At 37.5% G+C, this 25,343-nt stretch overlaps 1 protein-coding gene across 1 annotated transcript in view; it reads right to left on the bottom strand.

The window, feature by feature from the left end:
• LRP6 (LDL receptor related protein 6) overlaps nucleotides 1-25,343 on the bottom strand; it is a 125,886-nt gene that overhangs the window by 5,284 nt on the left and 95,259 nt on the right. Inside the window, exons 13-22 of the mRNA XM_016197462.2 lie at nucleotides 23,281-23,483; nucleotides 21,332-21,543; nucleotides 19,960-20,150; nucleotides 14,066-14,275; nucleotides 11,668-11,793; nucleotides 10,827-11,063; nucleotides 10,083-10,193; nucleotides 4,663-4,893; nucleotides 3,097-3,233; nucleotides 2,374-2,471 (exon numbers count right to left, since the gene is read on the bottom strand). Coding sequence (XP_016052948.1) covers nucleotides 2,374-2,471; nucleotides 3,097-3,233; nucleotides 4,663-4,893; nucleotides 10,083-10,193; nucleotides 10,827-11,063; nucleotides 11,668-11,793; nucleotides 14,066-14,275; nucleotides 19,960-20,150; nucleotides 21,332-21,543; nucleotides 23,281-23,483 — 1,756 coding nt within the window. The remainder of the gene's footprint in view (nucleotides 1-2,373; nucleotides 2,472-3,096; nucleotides 3,234-4,662; nucleotides 4,894-10,082; nucleotides 10,194-10,826; nucleotides 11,064-11,667; nucleotides 11,794-14,065; nucleotides 14,276-19,959; nucleotides 20,151-21,331; nucleotides 21,544-23,280; nucleotides 23,484-25,343) is intronic.

The raw sequence follows: 25,343 nt of genomic DNA, 5'->3' as shown, positions 1-25,343 counted from the left end.
AAGAGGGGGAGGGAGCGTGGGAGGGAGGGAGAGAAATGATGTGAGAAAGAAACACGGATCAGCTGCCTCCAGCATGCCTCCTACCAGGAAGGTGCCCTGACTGGGAATCGAACATGCAACCTTTCGGTGCATGGGAGAATGCCCAACCAACTGAGCCACACTGGCCAGGGTGGGTCTTCACACATTTTATGCTACTCAGAAGTGTTAACATTCCCTCCACATACTTTAACTGCTCTATAATTTACCTGATGAATAATTTAATGATGTCTGAAGACTTCATTCTCTCTTTAAAAATCAAATTCTATACAAGCCATAATGAATATTGTAGACAGCCTAAGGGGCACATCTATCCCATTACTGTTACTATCAGCAAAAGGAAACTGCTGTGGTTTCAGAGAAAGTTTTGACTCTCTGTGTAAAGACAAGCATACTGTCATAAGAGCAGCTTTAAGTGAACATGAAATGATAAATTCTAAATATCCATATAGGACCAGTGAACTTTCTAATATGTATTTGATGTAACTTATTTCTTTCACTTGTTTATCTTAATCTATAGTTGTTAATAAAGTTTGTAGCATGGCTAACTAAAGAAAAAGGCACTAGAAAGAATCATACTAGTGAAAATAAGAGCTGACTCAATGTGCTGGTTTTCCTATCATTTCTACTTCTACCTGCAACTTCTTATACCCTTTATGTTCTAAATATGGTAAAGTTACTCTTATATGCTTTCTCATCAAACAAAGTAACTGCAAGAGAGGGGCAAGAGCAAGTGCAAAACTGAAGAAATACTCCATAAAATACCTAGTGACAGAGAGTGAGTGCCACAGATAATATCCCAGAATACAAATCATTTGATATCATTAGGACTTGCCTCAAAAGAATGGCTGCCAAAAGACTAACTGTTACATAACCTGCTGAGCAGGTTTTTTCAGTGTTTTTTTTTTGTTTTTGTTTTTTACTACCAATATTAACATGATATCATGGAATTTTTTAGGTCTTATCTTTCTGTCTAATCAGATGTCAAGCCTTGGTAAAATTTCTTGACTCAACATTTAAAAGGCCCAACATTTCCATTTTCATGGGAAAGAAACAGGGAAGGGAAGGAACAAAATTAATAAAATTCTTTTAAGTTCCAGTTTAGACAAAAAACTCAACTAATGGTAAGTTTAACTCAGGAGAAACAAACTGGGCTTAATTTGAGATGTAGGAAATGATTAAATAAGAACTGTTTTTATGTAATTATGTTCATTTTAATCAAACAATGTTTTATTCAATTTAAAGAAATTTAAAAATTTTAAATAAAATTTTAGGTCTTTCCTTTTCCCCCCCAATTTTCAGATTTCTGCCTCTCTATTTTGGTTTTTTATTTATCTATTTATTTGTTTTTTGTTAATCTCACTGGAGGATATTTTTTCCATTGATTTTTTTATTTTGGCTTTTTAAAATAAACTTGTGGCAGAGAAAGCAGCATTTACAGTAAAACATAAAAATCCATCCAGAGTCAAGCCTATGTCAAATAATCTTATCTATAAACTGAAATGAGAATTCTGAATGAGGTACTACCAATAGTTTCCACTTGATCTCTACACACCTATGCAGTTACATCAGGGCAATTTGGCTGGAATGCTAGGAAACACCTTATTTAGAAGATACCTGGCACTTGAGGAATGACAACAAATACTGGGCAACAACTGTTTACACAGAGTATCAAACTCTTGACTGCTGGCCTTTCAAATAAGAAGGAAGAGTAAGGGCAATACACACGAGTGCCAGTGCTTACCCTGCTCACTATGCTCTGCAGATTCACAGATCAGCACACAGGCACATTTCCCCCCTTTTGACTTACAAATACATTTCATTCATTTTAGTGAGTCAAGATCTCTCCCATGCAACCGAATGAGAAATATTTCATTTCAGGTCATAACAACATATGTAAGAAGCAAGGGCTGAACAGAAGCTTCTCTCAAGTTCTGTGCTCTTGATAACACCGCTGTTTTAGAAAGCTCACAACTCTCTGAACCATACACAGTCTCATTCCAATACTTCACCCTCAGTCTATCAATCAAACCTAACCTGAGCAGTAAACTATTTTGAAATCAGTCATTTTGATAGGTAACTTTTCCTTACTGCCAAAGCATTGAGGGCTATACTATTATTCTAAAAGCCAGTATTTGTGACTCTCTTTTAAACACTGTATAATGCCCTGAAAGAAAAGAATTAATGGCAGGGACAATGTCAGCATTACCAAGACAAGCTGCCTCCTCTTCTCAGTGACCATCATCTACTCTCTTGTGGAAACACCAAGCCCACAACTAGAACACTTGGTCCTTCTAATAAACACTTTGATTTATATTAGAGGAGGACGTGTATTACCTGTAGGACCTATGAGTGGAAGGACTGTTTGAAGAATAACCAAATTCCATAGTGTAATGTGATCGCTCTGTGGCTGGGGACGGTGGGGGATTCAAAATCTAAAAGGAAAAATAATGAAATTATTAAAATAACCAATGGTCTATCTGAGACAGAGACTATCAGACTTTCTTTCAACTTTTTCCATTTCTGCTCGTTTTCGTTCCCATTACATTATTAGCATAATCCTTCCTCTCCAAAGAAGTGACCTTAGGTTTGTGGCTCTCCACTCCTTAAGACACAATTTCATCATGGCTAACCAGCACAAGGTGATGAGAAGAAAATCTATAAGTCACTGGTTTAAGTTCAGTATAGCTGGGTTTTGATTTTTTTTAATTATAATTGTTTAAAGAAAAAGTACTGACTTCAGGGAGAAATACCGCCTGCTTCTTTTTGGGAGGTCGTGAAATGAAGGTCCTAAGCCTCTCAGGAGGTGTTTTTACCTAAACAGAAATTAATGTCCAATGCTTTCAAATATACTGGTTACTACACAGCAAATACAAAGAAGGATTTATAAGAGCTTGCATGGTTATGGTAAAGCCTTCTTGGAACCTTTTCTGCCTGAATTCTATACTAAAAAACTTTTCACATTACTATCACGGATCACCCACATTTAAGTGAATTAAAAATCTAAGATCCTATGTATCTTAGCATTCAAAGTGAAATGAAAGAAACCAGACTACTTACCACAGGGAAGTAAGTGCCTTTGGTGCTTGAAGAACTACTTGATGATGCTCCTGTGACATGAGCTCGGTCATAGGGGGGTCCACTGCTTCCTCCCATGATACTGAGGGAGCTGATCATTGATTTACCTCGAGACATTCCTACAACAAAGGAAGACAAATACTGAAGATGACTAAGATCTATAGAACAGTCAAAGAGTTTGACTTGTGTACAGTTCATGCCCTCTTTTTCTAATAATTGAAAAGGGAAATTAAGCTCTCTGAAAGTGAACACTTCCATTGAGAGCTGGCCTAGAACAAGGCTAAGAATAAAGAACAGCTCCCATTCCTGTCTGCCCCCCACCCCATTCCTCACTTCCCCACCCCCAACGGAAACAGAGCTCTTCAGAATCAGACAAAATAGAGGTTTTCAAGCTCTTAGAGCATGGGTAGGGAACGTTTGATCTGGCCCTGCCAGGCAGCTGCAGGCGAGACTAAAAATTTAATAAATCTAGGAGCTTTTTTCATAGCTAATTTTTAAGTTGATAATTTTGTACGGCCTGCTAATGACATAAATATCCAAACGGCCCCTGGCAGAAAAAAAGGTTCCCTACCCCTGTCTTAAAGGCTTTGAGGAAGAAAGAGCTGTGGAGAGTGGAGAATGTAGAGTAGGGTAGACTAACAGATATGCTCAAAACTAAACCCATTTTTAAGGCCAAGGGCATAAACACAATGTATGAAAGATCATTTCTTTAGCTACTAGATGCAAATATTATAATCACAACCACCAACACTAAAGAGAAATTTCTATTTTTCCCAAGTGACTTCCTAAATTCCACTAACTGCAAACAGGTATGGCAACACAGAATCATTAACAGTTTAAAAATCATATCTGTTTACTTAGTTACAAGTAAGTAAGTTCTTATTTTCAGAGGGCTTTTGCCTAGAATCTCCTACACATTTATTAAAACAATCAGGTTCTTTACACTAAGGGTGCCAGGAAGCACTGATAAGAAAGCTGCACTTCTCTAGAGCAATGTGGTCTACCCAAGTCTAGAACTTCTGGCTACTTGGCTTTGCCTGAATAAACCCCAGTCTCACTGTCATCACTTAAAGTTAGGAGAGAACATAAGACATGATATCCCTCCCTGCAATTACCCAGCTATTTCCAAATCTTTGCCAAAAAGAAATCTTAAGTCTATTTTTTGGCCTCCTTTTAGTTCCTGGACTCAGCAGTACTGAGGTCACCTGGTAGTGAAACCTAAAGAACTGTGGTTTATGACTTTTCGCCAAATAACTAGCTGATTCACTTTCAGCGGAGTGCATCCAGAAATGCAGTACATGCGCCATATACAATGCCTGTATATGTACTCGCTTTTTATCTTTTGGCAATTTCTACCAACCATAGCTCAGGTCTTTTGTGTAGAGAAGGTACTAAAAGTAAAAAAAGAACATTTGTTCTTACAATTTTTTAAATCCAAAGTGGTCTAGTTTGAAATAGACTCTGGGCAATATCTTGTTTCAATTATGGAAACTTGGGAGTCTTGTCAGAATCCAAGACTTAATTCTCAGTGGATCAGTCTTAACTCACCTGGAAGAGATCCTGACAAAGAACTTGGGTGTGGTACATAACCAAGGGGCACAGAAGCTGGTCCATGAACTACATAGTCATTAGTCATGGTTTCTCCATCTCCCTTCATACGTGGACACAACATCCTCTGGCAGATAAAGTATATGGTTCCAGACACAAAAATAGTGACAATTACTCCAATAACTGAACCGACTGTATTGGTGGCCTGTGGTGCTGGCTCCTCAGTTGGATCTAAAATGAAAAAGCAGTACAGTTATATAATGAAAAACAATTATAGAGTCAAAGTAGTAGTAAGAGAACTTGCACCCTGGCCTGGCCAGTGTTGCTCAGTGGCAAGAGCGTTGGCCTGTGCACTGAAGGGTCTCAGGTTCGATCCCCAGTCATAGGATACGTACCTCAGTTGCAGGTTCGCTCCCCACCCCCAGAAGTGGCGTGTGCAGGAGGCAACCAGTCCATGTGTCTCTGTCTCCCTCCCTCCCTTCTACTCTCTCTGAAAAGCAAGGGGAAAATATCCTCAGGTGAGGATTAAAAATAAAGAGGACTTGTGAGCAGAGTGTGAAGCTAATGAAGACAACTTACACACATTTTCTTTTTTATGAACACATATACACCAGGCCCCATGGATTATTTATAAATGTTATCATTAGGAATCAAAGGAACTATATCCTTAAGTGAAAAACAGAAATAAAACAATACGTTTTAAATACACATACATATAAAATGTACCCTACTTCATTCTGTATATCATAAAATCAACAAACTTATTTTGGAATCTCAGAGTAAATTTTAGGGCCAGAAGGGATGAACCTAGAAAAGACATTTAATGTTCTACCTGGAATGGCGAAGCCAAAAGCAACCCTGAGCTTGATTTTAGGTTTGAAAAGTGACATCTAAGCCCGGTCGAAGGAAATTAGAAGCTACAGATGGGCGCTGGCTCTCTGGCCCAATAAGCCGCTGCTTTTAGGGTGAGTCTCACTGCCTGAAGGCAAGGAACAGGCCTCTGATACTTGAGTACCTGAGGACTCAGAAAGATAGCCAGAGCATGAGAGCATTGGAGAAGACCCTGCCCACGGCATCCGCCTTCACGGGATCCCTATCTACCTGAGGCTTTAGAAGCAGAGGGCCTCAATATCAGAGGCAGAGAGAAGCAAAAGGGCTCAGCCAATTTAGAGCATTACTCTTCAATTTAGAAGGAAAATGTTTCCATTCTGAATAGTCAGACTATAACTCACAATTGCAGATCCTTTAAAAACCTTCCTTATGCTCCATCTTACCTCAAACCTCCCATCCACATAGCTAGACTCACCCTATGGTAGATTAAATAAAAGAAATGAGAGAAAATAACATCACTGAGTTACACAATACAAAGGGGCTGCCAGTTACATATTTCATCTATGGAATCTGCGGTAGAGATGCTCCTTTGTCCTGTGAGCGACAATCTCCTCTTTCTCATTCCTTTTTGGTGCCCTGACATTCCTTTCTAATGCCCAGCTTCAAGAAGAATAGTTTGCCCAGCCGGCGTGGCTCAGCAGTTGAGCACTGACCTAGGATCCAGGAGATCTCGGTTCGATTCCTGGTCAGGGCACACGCCCAGGTTGTGGGCTCCATCCCCAGTGGGAGGCATGCAGGAGGCAGCCCATTAATGACTCTCTCATCATTGATGTTTCTCTCTCTCCCTAGCGCCCTTCCTCTCTCTGAAATCAATAAAGACTTTTTTTTTTAAACAAAAGAATAGTTTACGCTCACTATCTCCAATTCTTAGTCTCTGGGTCATATCTAGAGACTCTCTGAAATCAGGCTTCTACCCTCAACACTACATTGAAACTAGTCTGGTAAAGGTCAACATTCTCCTATTTGCCATATTCAATGAACCCTTCCTCTCACTGCTCTCTCTGAACTCTCAATACTGCTGGCTCTTGTTTTCCTCAAAAATGTCTGATCAATATCCTTCCAAGAGACCACTCCTTAGTTTCACTATCTCTGATTATTCTGTTTCCTTTCGTTGGCTTCATTAATTCTTAATTAATTCTTGCTGGGAGATTTCATCCACTGCCTTCACTTTAATTTTCATTAATAAACTGAAGAGCCCAAATGTCTCTCTTGAGCTAACAGACCCTTAGCTAACTTCCTGATGAGCTTCAATGGAACATCCCATGGGTAACTTTTTTTTTTTTTTTAAATATATCTTTATTGATTTTCGAGAGAGGAAAGGAGAGGGAGAGAGACAGAAACATCAATGATGAGAGAGTCATTGATCGAGCCCACAACCTGGGCATGTGCCCTGACCGGGAATCGAACCCTGATGGCCTGGATCTAGGTCGACGCTCAACCGCTGAGCCACGCCTGGCCAGGCCCATGGGCAACTTTAATGCAACATATTCACACTGAACTCACTGTTACCAACATCTGTCATGTTTCCCAGATGCCAGGGGTAAAGCAGATCATAAATAAATGAGGCACCCTTAGCAAATTAAAGGCATTTAAATTAAATTAAAAACAAAAGTAATAAAAAAAAACCTCCATCAGCTAAACATTACCTCTGCAGCCAAGATATGGAATGGTGCTTCAGTTTTCAGTCCCTGTTATATATTCTAATGACTCCAGTCACTCAATGTGGTATGTTTGTCAACCTACACTTACCAACTATATTTAAATGATTACCAAGCCCTTGTTTTATTTCAGAATTACTCTGAAATCTATCTTTCCACCACCACTGCTCCTCTCAATCTAGATTATCTTCTGCCTGAACTACAATAGTCTCCTAAGCATTTTTAAATAATAGGCTGCAAGTTATTAGGTGGTGAAAACAATTTAGTGAGTTGCAACTAGCATTCTAAAACAGAAAATGTCAGAATGCATTCTATATAGTATGGACAAATACTACTGCATGACACATTTGTTTATGTGTGCCCCCATGTCTTTGTATCCTCTTGATTTGGTCAAAAAAGTCTGACAGCAGCCAGTCTAATAGATTTCCTTGCCTATAACCTTATCACTTCCACTCCATCTGCTTTAGCACTTCCACAACTTCGCAGCCATGCCAGTCCTTTACGTAAGTTGTTCAATGACTCTCCATTATTCTGGAATACTGTCTATACTCTTTGGAAGAAAAGCCAAGTCCCCTATCATCTTATCCTATGTATGCTCTCCCTTGCTGACACCCCTCACGATGCAGCATGTATTCTGGCACTTCTATTTATATGCAGTTTCCCAAAGGTGCCTGTTTCACACTTTTTTTTTTTTTAAATATCTCTTTATTGATTTCAGAGAGAGGAAGGGAGAGGGAGAAAGAGAGTCGTCACTGACTAACTGCCTCCTGCACGCCCCAGACTGGGGATCGAGCCTGCAACCTCACCAGGAATTGAATGGCGATCTCCTGGATCATAGGTCGCTGCTAAACCGCTGAGCCATGGTGGGCCGGGCTCTCTCTGCTTTTGAATAGAGTATTTCTTCTGCCTAGAATGCAATCTCTCCACTTATCTGCATAATTAACACTATTAATTGATCAACACCCTATATCTTCAGCACCATTTTTCCAAGTCTTCCTTTATGAGCCACATCTTCATTCCTTAAGATTTGACCACTCTCTCCTTTGTGCTACTACATGTAGAGATCTCTATTATAGCATATTTGATATCACTCATCACACTCCTTTATCAACAGTATCTCCTATGAGTCAAGCTATGTTTTATATACATTACATCATTTAATTTTCTCACAACCGCCAGGCTAAATATTATCTTCACTCCAAAGACAAAGAAACCTAAGGTTTTAAAGAATAAACAAACTGCTGGTAAGAGGTAGAGCTAGAATTCCATCTCTGCCTGGCTTTAAAAGCCCTAATCTTACTACTACCTTAATCATAGAGGACTTTGAGAAACTTAGTACAGGTATCCTATCTATATCCTCAGCACATGGCAGGTATCCAGGAAATGCTTAATGACTAAATGGATACTATAAGTCTTAGTGAGTATCCCATATGAATTTGTAAAAATGTCAGCTTAAAAGTCTTTATTAAGGTTAAAGAGTTTTAAAATGAGTTCTATCTAAATTCCATTAAACCAGTTTTGACAGGGCAGACCTGACTTATGCCGAATTCCATTAAGAACTAAGTTAACCAGTTTGGGATATATTATATGTTAGGGCACTGGTCAATAGTTATGAACTTGAAGAAACTATAGTCTATTCAGCCTATGATCTCTAGGCCTACAGGTATATATGTTGGCACAAGTGTCCTTAGGCTGCATTTTAAGGAAGCTCTTTTTATTTTTATTTTTACTGTCTTTTTAAAAAAAATAGGTTTTTATTGCTTTTCAGAGAGAGAGGAAGGGAGAGAAATATCAATGAGAGAGCGCAACATCAATCAACTGCCTCCTGCATGGCCCCTACCATGGACCAAGCCCACAACCCAGACATGTGCACTTAACCAGGAATCAAACCAGCAACCTCCTGGCACATAGGACAACATCCAACCGAGTAACACTGGCCAGGGCACTCTTTTTTTTATTATTATTGATATGAGAGAGAGAAAGAGACAGATGCATTGATTTGTTGTTCCACTTATTTATGCATTCATTCATTCATTGATACTTGTACATGCCCTGATGGGTGACTGAATTCACAACCTTGGTGTATCGGGATGACACTGTAACTAACTGAGCTAATCAGCCAGGGCAAGGAAGCGCTTAAAGTCACTGAGAAACTGGTGGAATCATGTCAAGAAAAAGATGGGAGATATGAAACATGAACTAATGTTTAGAAACTCTTAAGTTTAGGCTGCTGATTGAGTTCCACATCTACAAGCATATCTCGTTTTAGTACATTTCACTTTATTGTGCTTCACAGATTTTGTTTTTTACAAATTGAAGGTTTCTTGCAACCCTCTGACAAAAAAGTCTATTGGTGCCATTTTCCCAATAAGTTCAGATGATGGTTAGCATTTTTTAGCAATAGTCTATTTAATTAAGGTGTGTACATTGTTTTTTAAAACATAATGCTATTGCACACTTAATAGACTACATTATAGTGTAAACAAACTTTTATATGCACTCTAAACCAAAAAATTAGTTTGACTCTTTACTGCAATATTCGCTCTATTGCAGTGATCTGGAACTGAACCCACACTATCTACACGGTATGCCTGTAAATTGTTTCAGAATTTCTTAACTTTTGTTGTGGCAAAACAATATTTATTCTTTTCTGATGCTTTTACTAAATGTTTCTGTGAAGATTTTTGTGCAAAAGATTGCTGTCTTTTAAGGAATTATTCAAAGCAAACATAAACAATCCCTAGCTTACCATTAATACTTGTTTCTGAATAAGGAAATAGTGAGTATAAGCAAACCTCACACATAAATAAAAGGAAAACATATTTAAAAATTCTCCCTTAAGAGTAATATACAGGCTTTAGTCCTACTTACAACAATCCAGCTCATCTGATTTGTCACTGCAATCCACATTATGATCACATTTCTTATGTTTCCCAATGCACTGACCATTGGCACAGCGGAACTGATCAATTAAACAAAGCACTGGGAAAAGAGGCAAATAGTTTTCTTATTTTTTACTATACTGTAAAACCAAATACTAGAGCAAGTCAAAAAGTACTTTTGCGGGTGTAAATGAAAACAAATTAGGCTTGTAGATATATCTTAAAAATTATTCTCAGGGGATTTTCACAAGTAGAGGGAAAAGGCAATCCAGCAGGAAATTTCCTATGTTGTTCTTTATGTTAAATTTCATCATTCACTATTAATTCTGTTAAGTATTAAAGAATTCTACATGCATTTCTAGACACTAAAAAAATTTTTTTTAATTGTTTTTTGTTTTATACCATGTTAAAGGTTAGTGGAGGAAAGAGAGTAATGAAATTATTTTACATTGAAATAAATGAATTCACTAATTCAGAGTTCGCCAGGAACAAGTACTATTCTTATATAATGTTCTTTTGGACTCATTCCTCTGCTAAGCTTATTAATGTGTACAAAAATGCATATTAAGTGAATTAAAACAATTTGGAACATGTTACTATGTTTAGACATAATAAAGTCAAATGTATTCTTGAAAACCCCAAATCTACCACTGAGCCAAAGTGACACTCCACTCTGAATTGCAAATCACTTGGAAAAAGGACTATATAACTGGGTCTTAAACTTTTTAGATACCTTCACAGTTCTTCTCATCTGATTTATCCTGGCAGTTTGCATCTCCGTTGCATCTGAGGGCACCATCAATACACTGCCCACTGGCACACTGGAACTGGGACTCTGAGCATACAGGACAATTGAGCTCATCACTATGGTCTTCACACTCAGTAAACCCGTCACACCGCCAAGCCACAGGGATACAGTCAATCTCTCCCGTGAAACAAGTAAACTGCTGAGGAGAACACGTTGGGGGTTCTTCAATGAACAAGGGGGAGGGGAGTGACAAAAACAAAATAATTGTCACACAGAGGTAAACACACCTGAGTGAAGCTCATTTAATAATTAACATATACAAAACACTTTATAATAGATTAAATTTGTAATCCATCTCATCTAATCAAAGAAGAAATAACAAAGAAAAAACTGATACACTCCACTATATAGCTGATCTCCAAATTGCTTGCAGTGCAAGTAGAATGCCTCACAGCTGCTACTTAATACGTGTTATTCATTTTTTAAAAAACTAGGAAAGTTAGAATATTCTAATACCATCTTCTCAATGATTTTTTTTTTTTGAGTGTATAAGCCCTTTCAATCTTTGTTCACAGAAATATGTATGTTATATAGCTTATATAGTAGAAAACAGAGTTTTTGGGGCTACATTTTTACATCAGCTTATAATCATAATGTTTAATAGCTATATAAATTCAGTTACCTAATAATTTTCCTATCATTAGAAATCTGAGTATTTTTAAATTTCTGTCACTGTAGAGAACAGTCTTTCTCCTTCAGTTGAATTAAGTTACAGAACATGTTAACTGGCATTTAGACCTGCACAGGAAAACAATAACATATTTACCTCCACATGATAGCTCATCTTGAAGCAGAACCAAGTGCATGGGGCAAGAGCACCTTGTTGTACCATCTCCTTTTACAAGACAAATATGTGAACAGCCACCATTATCCTGTGCACAAGGGTGCTGTCCTGCAAAATAAAAAATAAAAAAAGGAAAGAAGAAAGAGAGGAAAGGAGGGAGGATAGCCCAATCAAAATCAATCATTTATGAATTACCAAGAAAACCAAATGTAAAATCACTTTGGACTTTATTTCCACACATATATAATTCCTTGCTCCATACCTACACAATCTACAAGAAAATGAGGACAATGGTTTAAAAACACAAAACACTGTCTTTACATATTTATATATAAAATATGTTAAAGTATTTTAAGCAAAGTAATGATACAGCTCATGTTAATTTTGTGAATAAGAAAAGCTGATTATTGAAACTAAAAAAAATTGTAGAGAGAATGCTGAGACCTGGATATTATTCTTTTTAATATACAAAAACTCTTCAAAACTATAGATTTTAACTCAGAAATTTCACCTTTCTAAAAGATGATTTTACTCAAAGAGTACATTTTAATAAAGAGCCACTGAAAATTAGAGTTGTTATAAGAAAAAGCTTAAGTTCACATGGAACTCAACCAATCAGAAACAATCAAAAGTACTAGGTCACTGAAAAAGATAACCTGCAATGTGCCCTGGCCAGCGTGGCACAGTTGGTTGGGCATTGTCCCATGTTCCAAAAGGTTTTGATTCCCAGTCAGAGCACATGCCAGGGTTGCGGTTCAATCCCCAGTAGGGGGGTATGCAGGAGGCAGTTGATCAATGTCTCTCTCTCACTGATGTTTCTTTTTCTCTCTCAAATCAATTGAGAGGAAAAAAAAAAAAAAAAGATACCCTGCAATGTTACAAATGTTTAATTTCCTCATATTTGGGTTAAATTAAATAAATACACCATCTGGCAACTATTCAAAGTCTGTCCCACAGGTTGTACTTAATGAAATCATTGTTATGAACTTTCTACTTAGCTTGTATTAAAAGCAACTCGACATTTGTCATCACAGAATACCAACATCTGATGTAGACACCCATTTATTATCTGACTTTTCACTAACACATCAGTCTTGCCTTGGTGTGTGCTAATGAGATTGAGGGAGTCAGCTATCTACTAATGAGCAACTGTGCTACATGACATCCATCCATGTCTCAAAATAGATATCAGTCATTAGATTAGGATACACAAACTATAAGGCGTTGTTTCTCAACCTTTAATTCCATGACACTTTTGATAAACAAAAATCTCATTCTCTTTAATGTTATTAGAAATTTGAAAAAATGTTTTTCTAAATATAAAACCATACTTAAATGTTGAATTATTAAAAAAAAAAATCCCTCCCTGAAATTCTGAAAACCTCAACTGAGATCTTATATCAACTGAATAAATAACTCAGGCACTGTGTCATTATTGCCTTATTCCTATTAAATGTTCAGCATGAGTTACATGTCAAAACATAGAATGGCAACAATTCTAACTTTCTAATTCTTAAATACCTCTAAACTTAACTTCTAAGTTCATAAACAGTGACAACATAATGAAGACTTGAACAAGAAATAGTGGTCTCATTCCTCTGTTCTCCTTTCATATTCCAATTTGATTTAAAAGTACTGCGCTGAGAAGGAGTTCCAACGGTTCTCTCTTCAGTCCTCCGCGTAACATCAGCATCCCTGGTACTAACATAAGACCTATAGTACCTATTGCTATGAGGGTACTTTTGATTATAGACACCTATTAACAAGAAACTAAGCTAAGATGATCAGCCATTTTCAAAAGTTTTCAGTAAGATAAAAATAATATTTATGGCTACTTTTCTAAGATGAAAACTGAAAACTATATTCAAGAGGGGGGAAAACAAACACTTATTAAAGCACAGTATTCTTTAAGTTTACATACTGATTTTTAGTTTGTTTTGCTTTTGCTCAAGAATAAAGTTATTCCATGATAACTATACTCATCATTATATAAATGTAATTTTTGCTTTTGTTTGAACTATGGGTGTACAGGGAACAAAAGAAATAAATGCTTTATACCAGTATTCTTAAAGGGGCTGAAGATAGAGAGAAGGCACGACAAGCAGAGCCTTTGTTGTACCTGGGAAAATTTTTGAAAATGAGCAATTCCTTTCCCTCACTCCTGTTTTATGGGGAAAAGATTAAGACTGAAAAAGCTCCCAGGTGAGTTTAACATAAGGCTTTAAAAGTATGGAATTAAAAAAAAAAAGAGGCAAAACTAAAAAGTACATGAAAATGTTCAAGATAAAGTGGTTAAGACACAAAAGAACATTTTAAATTTCTCTTAACTTCTTACAACAAACACAAATCCTACAATTAGCAGCATGCCATCAGCACTTACTATATTCCTGAAGGTTCAGCTCCTTTACAGCATGAATGTCACTAAGCTGGGCAATTCGAGCCTGGACTTTCGTTCTTCCCTCTCGACCTGTCATGTCAATTTTTTCGATCATTTGCTGCTGCTTATCAATCCAATAGAGCCAATTTTCAAACACAGTCAGTCCCACAGGCTGCAAGATATTGGAGTCTTCTAATACTATCCGGTTGGCACCTTGGAAAGAACATTCACCAGAAAATGATTCATGAGGGTCAAGTCATATGTTCTACAATTATTTATTGAAAAAATCAGATTCTAAAAGTTCTGAAAAGGAAAATATAAACTCTCTACCACAAAACTTCAATCATTCTTTGAAGAAAAGATATACACATACCAGAAAATAGATAACAGACTAGACATTCAAGTGCAATCAAGAGCGGATAAGTGCCCGATACATAGTAAATATTCTAATTCATAGAAATGTAGACAAGAACTTAGAGCAGTTTTCAAATGCTTTTTAAAGCTGAGTCAATTTTTCAAATTAAATTTTTTGAAAAGCTCTAACATATAAAAACAGATCGAAATGGTACTTCCCTGGATGAGGCAGGGGTGGTGAGCCCGGCCCTTGGCCCTTGGCCACCTAGGCACCTGTGAACTTCACCCTCCCCCCTCAGGACACAGAAGAAGGACCAACTCAAAGGTTCCTCGGTCCAAGCCTCAGCTCAGAGAAATAATTCTTTTTTTTTTTTTTTTTAATATATCTTTATTGATCTCAGAGAGAGAAAAGGAGAGGGAGAGAGAGACAGAAACATCAATGATGAGAGAGTCACTGATCAACCCCGCAACCCGGGCATGTGCCCTGACCAGGAATCGAATCCCGATCGCCTGGATCCTTGGTCGATGCTCAACCGCTGAGCCACACCCGGCCGGACAGGAATAATTCTTTCTGAACATATAACACAGAGTCATTCAGACTCTGAAGAAGCAGCCTATTCTGCTGCTGAACTGTGGGAAAGTTCTTACAGAGTGATGAAATCTGCCCCCCCGCCCCTGTAGCTTCCCGCTCACTTAAAAAGAAAAAATATGTTCATTCCTTTCCTCTTCCTCCTAACAGTCTTTCAAATAGCTATAGAATATCTTCATGGTTCCTAAGTGATGAGGTGAAATAAAAAAGTCATTAGCTTATACTCTGAAAATATCAGGGAAAGTTCCAGAAAACGAGGAAGCATAAAGCTAAACTTTAATAAATAGAGAAAAGTGGGGAGATAGTCGAGAAGAAAATGCACTGCCTAAGTCAACATTTAGATCGATGGTGGGTTAAACATAAGTTTACTTATGCTCCCTCCTAAAAATCTACTAAAATGGCAGTAAAAATTTAAAGTATTAAGCCCATAATGACAAATAAGACAGAAGAGCAGAGTAACATAAAATTTAGAAGTTGGAAAATAGACAGACCAGAGATAGTAACACAGTAGCCCAGAGAAAGCTAAATGCCTGCAGTTAGTGAAGCTGACAGCAAAATCAGTGAGCTCACGGACTAGAAGCCCCAGGTATTTCTGGATGGAGCAAAGGGAGGACTATGTGGCTAAGGGTGAAAGAGAAGTAAGGAAGCTCCTGGATCTACTCCCTTCCTCCAGCAGAAGACTGAAGATATGCCCCCTAAAGATGTTAAACTAGACTTTAATATACCCGGCAAAGACAAAGAGGTTGTGCCATATGTAGGATTTTACCTGGGAATTGTTCAAGTTTACTTGGTAATTGGTGAGACTCTGCCCAACAACACCCTTTCCCACTACACTTGAAAAACACGAGCACCTAGCTTGTATCCTCCTGGAGAAGACTAGAAGGCTTCCCTGCAGGAAGAAAAAAACCACCACCAACAGCCAAGCAAAAACCCGAAGTATCCAAAATAAAAGAACCTCAGAGTGTCACCTGGGAGTCCCATTAGAAAACAGGCAAGTCTCTCTAATAATCCTACCACTTCACAAGCAGCAGCAACATGAAACTCAGCATTTTTAGTGCCTACTATTAAATATAAACAAACTAATAATCACCAGATACTTAAAGAAAACATCTACTCTTTTTTTTAAAAGTATCTTTTTATTGATTTGAGAGAGAGAATAAGGGAGAGGGAGAGAAACATCCATTGGTTGCCTCCTGCATGCCCCCTACTGGGGATTGAGCCTGCAACTAGGGTATGTGCCCTGGCAGGGAATTGATCCAGCAACTTCTTAGTGCACAGACGATGCATCTCCTAAACTCTAAGGGACCCCACGAGGCTTGCAACCGGGGCAGCGATGGGCAGCGGCAGTTCACCCCGGCAAACCCCTTGAGCCTGTCCCCAAGGCCAACTCTCCAGAACTCAAGGTCTTAAGTCTCCAGATAGAAAGGACTCACCTAATAACCAGTTCAATGAAAGAAGAAAACGAAGAAAAGAGGGGAGCAGGGGAAGCATCACCCAAAGGCACATTATCATCAGGTTCTAAAACACTGAGGGAAAGAGAGAACAATAAAAGCTTCTGAAGACGAAAATAAAGGATCACATATAAAGTCAGGAATCAGAATATCAAACTTCCCAATGACATGAGATGCTTGAAATCAATGGAGTTTTGCCTTCAAAATTCTGAGAGAAAAGAGAAATGAAACATGAATCCTACACACACTCAAAATGTCAACCAAGTGCGACGAGGGAAAAAAGACAAATAAGTACAAGAATTTTATTTTATTTTATTTTTTAAAATATATCTTTTATTGATTTCAGAGAGAGGAAAGGAGAGGGGGAAAGAGAGAGAGAAACATCAATGATGAGAGGGTCATTGATCGAGCCCGCAACCGGGCATGTGCCCTGACCGGGAATCGAACCCCGATTGCCCGGATCCTAGGTTGATGCTCAACCGCTGAACCACACCCAGCCGGGCAGTACAAGAATTTTAAACTCCCATATGTTCTATCAAGAAAAAGGAATTAACCAGAGAAATGGAATCCAGAAAACAGTAGGTACAGCACCAAGAAAGCTGGCAATTACATTTCTTGGATAATAGTGAAAGGAAGTTGGCCTAGAAAGCAAGCAAATCCAGACTGGAGCAAGATAATAAAGAAATTCGGGAGTATGCTTTCAATTAAAAATAAAAAAAGATGGATTGTATGATGCATCTGTATGTACTGAAACAATATTTACATTAGACAAGATTTACTTCAGGGAGGAAAAAAGCCATAAACAACAAATAATTACGTATAAACCTAAAATGTATGCTATAACTATGCCGGGAGGATGGGAGGAGAGCTATGTGCGTGTTTGGGGGCTATATGGCTTAAGATAGCAAAGTCTTTACCCTCCTTCAAAGGAAGTCAACTTGCAATGGATAAAACTGAAAAACCAAGGAATAGCAGTTTTAAGCAAGTTATTTTAAGATAACTGAAAATGCCTCTGAGAGTGGGAGTGAGAGTGGGAAGGAGTAGAGCAGACCTGTTTTTTGTAGTAAGCCAAGTAGAACCATTTTATTTCCATAAATATTTACATGTATTATTTTGATTAAAATTAAATTTAAAACAGTGATTATAAATGTTATTTAAAAAGATTAATTGGTGGTGGTAAAAGAATGGTCTCAAGTGGACAATGAGAGAAAAAGACAGTGTCACTGCAAGACCCAAGACATGATAAGGACCTGATATACGTTGATGACAGATAAAAGGAGTATAAGTAAAACACTAGGGGCCAACAATGTAAAGACATACTTATTTATTCAACAAACAAAGCATGTATAAGTGCAATCCAGTATAAAAAGTTCTGTGGGAGGCTAAACTATTAAGTAGAAAAAGACCCTATGATAAAAGTATATGATTATCAGTGACTATATAAGGAATGGGGGGGGGGGGGGGAGGAGGAACTGCCAATATTACACCAACCTTTTTCAGAAAACAGAAAAAGGGGAAACATTTTTATGAGGCAATGTAACCTTGATAGCAAAACTCCAAGTACATTATAAGAAAAAATTATAGGGTAATCTTTCTCATGAACACAGATGCAAACACCTTAAACATTAGCATATCAAATCTAGCAATATATACATATATATATATAAAGATACTGTATCATGCCAAATTTGGTTTATTCTAGCAAACTAGGAACAGAAAGGAACTTTCTTAATCTGATTTTTTTTAAAAAGGTATCAACAGAAAACCTTAGCAAACATAATACCTAATTACAAAGTATTAAATGCTTTCTCCCAAATCAAGAAAACAAAGCAAAAAATCCCAAGGCTTCTATTATTATTACAATCAACGTTGTATTGGGGGTCCCAGCCAGTGTAATAAGGCAACAAGGAAAAAGGACCGGAAAATAAGAAATAAAACTCATTATTTGTAGACAAATGATTCTGTAATATAGAAAATTCTAAAGAAACTGTAACAAGGAGTCTGGAAATAAGCTCATTATAGTGAGGTGGGGGCTAAGGGGAACAGATGAACTGTATTTGTATATTCCACCTATAATCAGAAAGTAAAATCTTAAAAATTTAGAATACTCTTTACCACTAGCATTCAAAAGCATCAAATTCCAAAAAATAACTCTAATAAAAGATGGGGAAGACCTCTACACAGAAAACAATAATAAACATTGACAGAAATTAAAGTTCCAAATAAATGGAGGAATATACTAACGTTCATGGTTTGAAAGACTAATATTACAAAGATTATAATTCTCCCTAAATTGACTTATAAATCCAAAGCAAACCCAGTCAAATTGAAGTACTGCTATTTCCAATTTTTTGCCATTAAAAGCAGCACACTGCAGTGAATATTCTTGTGCATATGTCTGAACAAGTTTCTATGGCTAAAAACAGTAGTGGAATTACAAGGGGTGACTAACCACTGAGCAACACCGGCTAGGGCAACAAAGTTATATCTTAATAAACAACTTAATTTTTAAAAATCATTCTTCCATGTTATTGCACACAGATCCGACTCATTTGTTGGAATGAGTATAATATTCCACACACTTGATATAGAATTTATTTCTCTGTAATAGGCTATTACAAATAATGCTTATCAAATATCCTTGTATTTCTATAAGCAGCTATCTAAATGGAAAATTTACTGGCAAATTGCCCTCCAAAAGGTTCTACCAATTTCCACTTCTACCAAAGTGCATGAAAGCATGCCATTTTCTGCTATTCTTGCCAAGGTTAGGTATAATCAACTTTAACATATTTCTGCCACTCTGATAGGCATAAGTAGTATATTATTTAATTTCATTTTCATGGTCACTAGTAAAGCCATACAGAACATTTGTGGGGAGGAGAAGTAACTATGACTGCAGACAGAGGACTACAGCGAAATAAGAAAGTAAAAGTCCATCTGAAGACCAACAAATGATTTTATTTAGTCAAAAAACACCAGGAATGTCAAGATCATTTGAGCGTGCTGACAAGATTATGAAAGGTGAATACCAACTTAATGCACAGCTAGACTCTTTTCCTTCAGGCTATGAGACTACCTTGAAGACTCTTTTTTAATACAGTAGTGACATGATTAGAAACTATGTTTCAGGAAATTAATTTAGGAATACTGTATAAACTTTCAGTGGGGGGAGATCAGCAGGGTTAGAATTCAGAACAGAGATGATAAGAACATAAACTAGAGAGGAAGAATTAGGAAAGGAAAAGAGATGCATTAGAAATATATTACTTACACAGCAAAAATGAAAAATACTGGCAAGTTATTAGATAACAGAGGGAGTAATCACATTGATGGTTGAAGAAAACAATGCTTTCCAACCAACTTGACGCTGACTACTCTTGGTGAGTAAAACTGTAAAAAAAATGTATACAAAAATAATACAATGGAAGAAAAATACAAATGCTACTGCTGAATCATCTCACTAACTGAAATCAAAATATGGAAACATATTTCTTGGGTACCTGAAAGATCACTGCTTTCAATTCGCCGGAGATCTGAATCCGCCCAAAAGAGTTTGCCCAATCTGCTATCAAGGGCTAAAGCAATTGGTTTGCTTAAGCCACTGAAAAAGAGAACCTCCCGTTCTGTTCCGTCCAAAGCAGCTCGTTCAATTTTTGGAGACCTTTCCTGAAGATTAGTGAAATACATATACCTGAAGAGAAGGGAGGAAACAATATTTACCAAAATAAGAAACCATACAAAATGAGAATACTGTTACTGATTAAAACAAAAAAAGGGCAGAATATTTTAAAATCTTATTTTGAAATGTTTCAGAATATTTTTTAAAAGGCCACATAAATGTAAGCATTGTGTTACTATTACTTTTAGTAATAGTAACAAAGGACACACACAATTTCTGAGGGAGCTAACTTTCATGGATTAATAAAACAAAGTGTTAGAGATAAGTGCACCTATACTATTGAAATACTACAATAAAATAAAGAGCAGTAACCAGAAACCTGGACACAAAATTTTAAATTCCTTCCCTAATTAGTCCATTTCATAAGTAAAAATAGGTCATAAGAATAATTTCTTATATTTATATTCTATTTCCTGTAACTTTTGAAATAAGCTACTTTCCCTGCTGAATTCCTTATCATTCATTCAGATGCAAAAACATATTATTTATTAAATGCAAAGCTCTGTATTAAATGAAAGAAGACACATTAGTTCTTGGCATAAAGGAACCTACACTATAGTAGGAAATATAAGACTGAAAAGAGAAGTCGTAAGGTCAGTTGGAAAGGACTAGGTATGACTAGAGAGGCACAGATATAATAGAGTGCTGGGCATCTGGGAAAGGGGAAAATCACATCTGGCTGGGGGTGGAGTAGATCAAAGAAAACTTCATGGATGATGTTGCAGTTCAAATGGTCCAGGAAGTAAGGGCAGAAATTAGAATGAAAGAAATAGTGACTGCCTGGCTGGGGGTGGCTCAGCGGTTGAGCATTGACCTAGGATCCAAGAGATCGAGGTTCAATTCCTGGTCAGGGCACATGCCCAGGGTTGTGGGCTCGATCCGCAGTCAGGGATGTGCAGGAGGCAGAAGATCGATAATGACTCTCTCATCATTGATGTTTCTATCTCTCTCTCTCCCTCTCCCTGAAATCAATAATAAAGATCTATTTTAAAAAAAAGAAAAGAAAAAGGAAATAGTGACTAAGAAAGGTAATTATAGGCAGTAAAATCAGAGAAAGCAAGAAAATGCAGGGGCAGGTGGATGGAGAATATCGTTTTTCATTGGAACAGAAAGGTAAATAACTAAGGGCTGAAAAGGAAGGCTGACGAGGATCTCAGATGCCAAGACACATGAATGGTACTTTAGTGACATACCCTTTCTCTGGGTTTACCACAATGGCTCGAGGTCTGTCTTGCTCGCCTTTCAGCACCACTCCAATTGATCTCCCATCTAATCTTGTTACAGTAATGACGTTGGAGGCCTCACAAGTCCAGTAGATGTAGCGGCTATAAATATCAATGCTGAGGTCATAGGGTTGTATTTCTAGATTCTGATTCGAAACTGAGCTCACAACCACAGTAAAGCCCTAGTGAAAGAAAAAGACACACACATAGAAAATTAGACTCCAAACCAGATAGCCCTGAGGCGATCACTCACAATGCTTACATTTATGTGGTCACTCATCTAAGGAAGTCTCAAGGGATATTTCTTACTGATACATTTTTTATGAGTAATATGATTCTTTATTAACATGCATTTCAAATGTTCCCTCTGGTTATTATGACACAGGGCAGAAGAGTGAGCTAAGGCCACATTAGTTACTCTAAGAACCTGGTAGTGCACTGATTAGAGATAAACATGAGAAAGAGACAGCTCTCTCTGACAGACAACCCTGGCTAGAACCACACCCGAAATACCTCTAAAGCAATGGTTCTCAACAAGGGGCAATTCTGCATTTGCACATGCCTAAACCAGGGCATTTGGCAATGTTTGGAGACATTTCTGATTATCACCCCTATGGGAGGTATAATTGGCATCTAGTGGGTAGAGGCCAGTGATGCTGCTAAACAGCCTACAATGTATAGGTCAGTCCTCCACAAAAAAAGAGTTATCCAGCCCCAAAATGTCAATAGTGCTGAAGCCGACAAACTCTACTCTAGAGACAACAGCAATTAGGGCTATAAACCACATCTATCAATTATGTCTGTCTCTAATCCTTAAATCCATCCCAAAAAATATTTTTAACAAAGCCAAGCAAAAAGAGATTCTTTGTTCACTTGTCTATCTGAATAAATTATATTTTATTTACTCAACATCACTGAGGTAACATATTTCTTATGAGGCTATCTCATTTATTTGCTGTGTCTTTGGCTGTATAATAACAGCTGTAATTTCTATCAGCCTGTTAGTTCTGGTCTACAGAGAGTAAGGTGCATCTGCAATATACCACTACAACTATACCCCTAAATGATCCCTCAGCAGCCCTAAATACATCATATCCCCTTGCTCTTTTGTGTGAGGTAAGACATATAGAAAATTAGTAATCTAATTTCCCTTATTTTAACACATTCAAAATCAAGCTTAACAGCACTGCTATGAGGAAGATGACAAATAATTCTTAACAGTAACCCCAGTCCAATACAGCTTGATCATAAAAAGAAAGCAAAGAAGTATGGATAATGGTACGTAAACCATGACTAGTATGTAAGCATAGGTAAGATCTGTTGATAATGTTTTCATTCCCATCCCATAGTAACCAAATTTTTTTTTTTTTTTTTTTTTAATCACTGGATTAGTAACATATCCTAGATGTTTTTTATTTTATTGGGGTTGTATTGTTCCTATCCTTTGACCCTTTTAAGTAATAGTCAACTAGTAACAGAACCATTTTTTACTAAGTCCCTATCATGTAATAGGTAATGGGCTGTGTGCTTTACATTCCATTCAGCTAAAGAGCTCATAAAAATCCTAATGAGTAATAGACCTGAGATCAGAACCAAGGTCTATTTGATTTCGAAGCTTCCAACACTCCATGTAGATGGAACCATAACAAAAAAAATCTATATAAATGAATATGGGTGGCAGTGACTAAGTCATTACCAATATCTGAGACTAAGTTATCTAAATACAATTTTCATTCCAATAGCATTATCAAATAATTGTATACTTAAAGATTAGAAGGGAAAAAAGGTGCTCAGTCCAGAATTTCAGTTTTGCACACACACGCACGCATGTGCAGAATCAACACTTAAATAAAACAGGATGACTGGTTAGTCCAATTACTAGGTAGAAAGAATGGATTTTGCACTGAGCCTTGAGTTACCTGGCTGCCATCTTCTTGCGCCTTTCGGATCATGTTTTGTCGTGAATCAATCCAATATAGTTGCTTGTCCAGTGGGTCATAGTCAATAGCCCGGACGTTCCGAAGGCTGTGGATAGGAAGGATAATGTCGGGGCTCTGTTGTTCATCAATTACCATGCGGTTGATGGCGCTCTTCTGACTGAAGAGCAGGAAAGTAGTTGGAGCTTAAAGAAAGAAAAGAGCACATCTGAAACACAGACTAAGTCCTGTATTACTCAAAGATTTGATCAACCTGTAGCTATATCTCACACAAAGCATACATAGATGTTGAAGAAGTAGAACAAGGTAAGACTGAGGACAAAACCCTTTGGTATGCCCCCCCCCCCCCGAAACCCTCTTCAAAGTGACACTAATCAGCACTCTGGTTACCAAACCAGTTATGAATTTACTCAATGCACATCGCCTATTTTTTTCTATATTATTTACAGTGGTATCATGAGAGACTTGAGTTCAATGAAGCATTTGACAAATACATAAAAGCTCACACTTAGCTTGGAAGATTTACAAAATATTCCAGTGATCCCAATGGAGCTCTCCATTATCTGCAGTCCACCACATATTGATTTAACAACTTTTAGCAATTTTAGTAGAACTCATGTGTTAAGTAGTAAGAATACATGTCACAGCAATGTAGCTCACAAGTATCCCATCCTTTTTTTTTTTTTAAGAATTGTTTTTTAGCATTACTATTTGCTTGTAAAGCAAGAAGAAGAAAAAAAGGTTCTAAATGGTAAGTTTCCAACGCAATAAGCACCACCAATACAAACACATACAATGAGACTTAGAAGAAAGATCCCAGAATTTTAGTTGCCAACTTTTCCTGACTGGGGAGCAATATCAAATATATACTTGGCTCTTAGTATGTTTTATTGAGTACTATTTTTTTTAATCAAGTTTTAACCTCCAATAAGATTCTACAATTCTAGGTGTTCTAGAAATGTAGATTAAGACAAAGCCAAACATGGCTCCAAATAAATTCTTGTTTCAAAAAGTCTATAGATCACATTAGCAGTTACAATTAATTGGCTTAATATTTCTAAGAGGAAGCTGATGTTTTCACATATTTACAAATCGTTCAGTGCTTAAAGTAACAAAGAATATGCTTTTTTGTAAGCCTAAATCCATCCTAAACTATGTAAACTCTAACCACCTCATCTCCTGGGGAGTAGTGCTTTAAAAATTGTCCTGCCAGGCTGTCTTCAGTTTTACATTCCCACAATGAGAAGAGCCACATGCAGAAGCTGGAGGATGAGGTGTAAGGAGGAGGGAGCTTTTTAGCTCTCTGTTGAAGGTACAAGTGTCCATCTGTAGCTTAAAGTGAGGCACTGCACTTGCGTGGAAACAGCATAATCTCCAAGGCCCAGTCCACCACGTCTGACTGTGCCGTATGAGCACTGTACCAAAGGTATGGAGTTGGGACTGAAGTCCAATCCATACTTCATTACCCAAGCCATGCATCTGAACAGCTGCATCTGCCCAGAGGAAATACCTTTTCCCAATTTGTACAAAGGTGCCACAGAAGCAAGCTACTTCAGTACTGAACAAGGGATTACACAATTTGGTTTCCTGTTTCCTCTGACTTTATTTATTCACTCTGTTCCAACAACGCTGGCCTCCCAGGTATGCTCCTCTAACATGTGACATGTATATTCCCCCCAGACCTTTGCATTTGCAGCCCCCGTTTGCTTGACAGGTCTTCCCCCAGAAATCCACATATCTCATTTCTTCACCTCCTTCAGGTCATGAAATATTTCACTTTCTCAGCAGTGACTTCTCTAATCACCCTATTTAACACTGCAATCCTTTCCACCCTTTCTCGCACTTAATGTTTCTCCATAACATGTATCACCATCTAACCCATTATATAGTTTACTTAATTGGTTTGTCATCTGTGCCAGTGGAGTGAAAGCTCCATGAGAGCAGGGACTGATGTCTATGTTGTTCACTGCTACATTCTCCACTGTCTCAAATAATGCCCAGCATGTACATACATATTCAGTAAATATTCACTGAAAGAATGAATA

Source organism: Miniopterus natalensis, chromosome 2 (assembly GCF_054644295.1).
Source record: "Miniopterus natalensis isolate mMinNat1 chromosome 2, mMinNat1.hap1, whole genome shotgun sequence".
NCBI classification, from domain to species: Eukaryota; Metazoa; Chordata; class Mammalia; order Chiroptera; family Miniopteridae; genus Miniopterus; species Miniopterus natalensis.
Note: the sequence above shows the minus strand (reverse complement) of the source record. Positions and strands in the feature narration are given on the sequence as shown.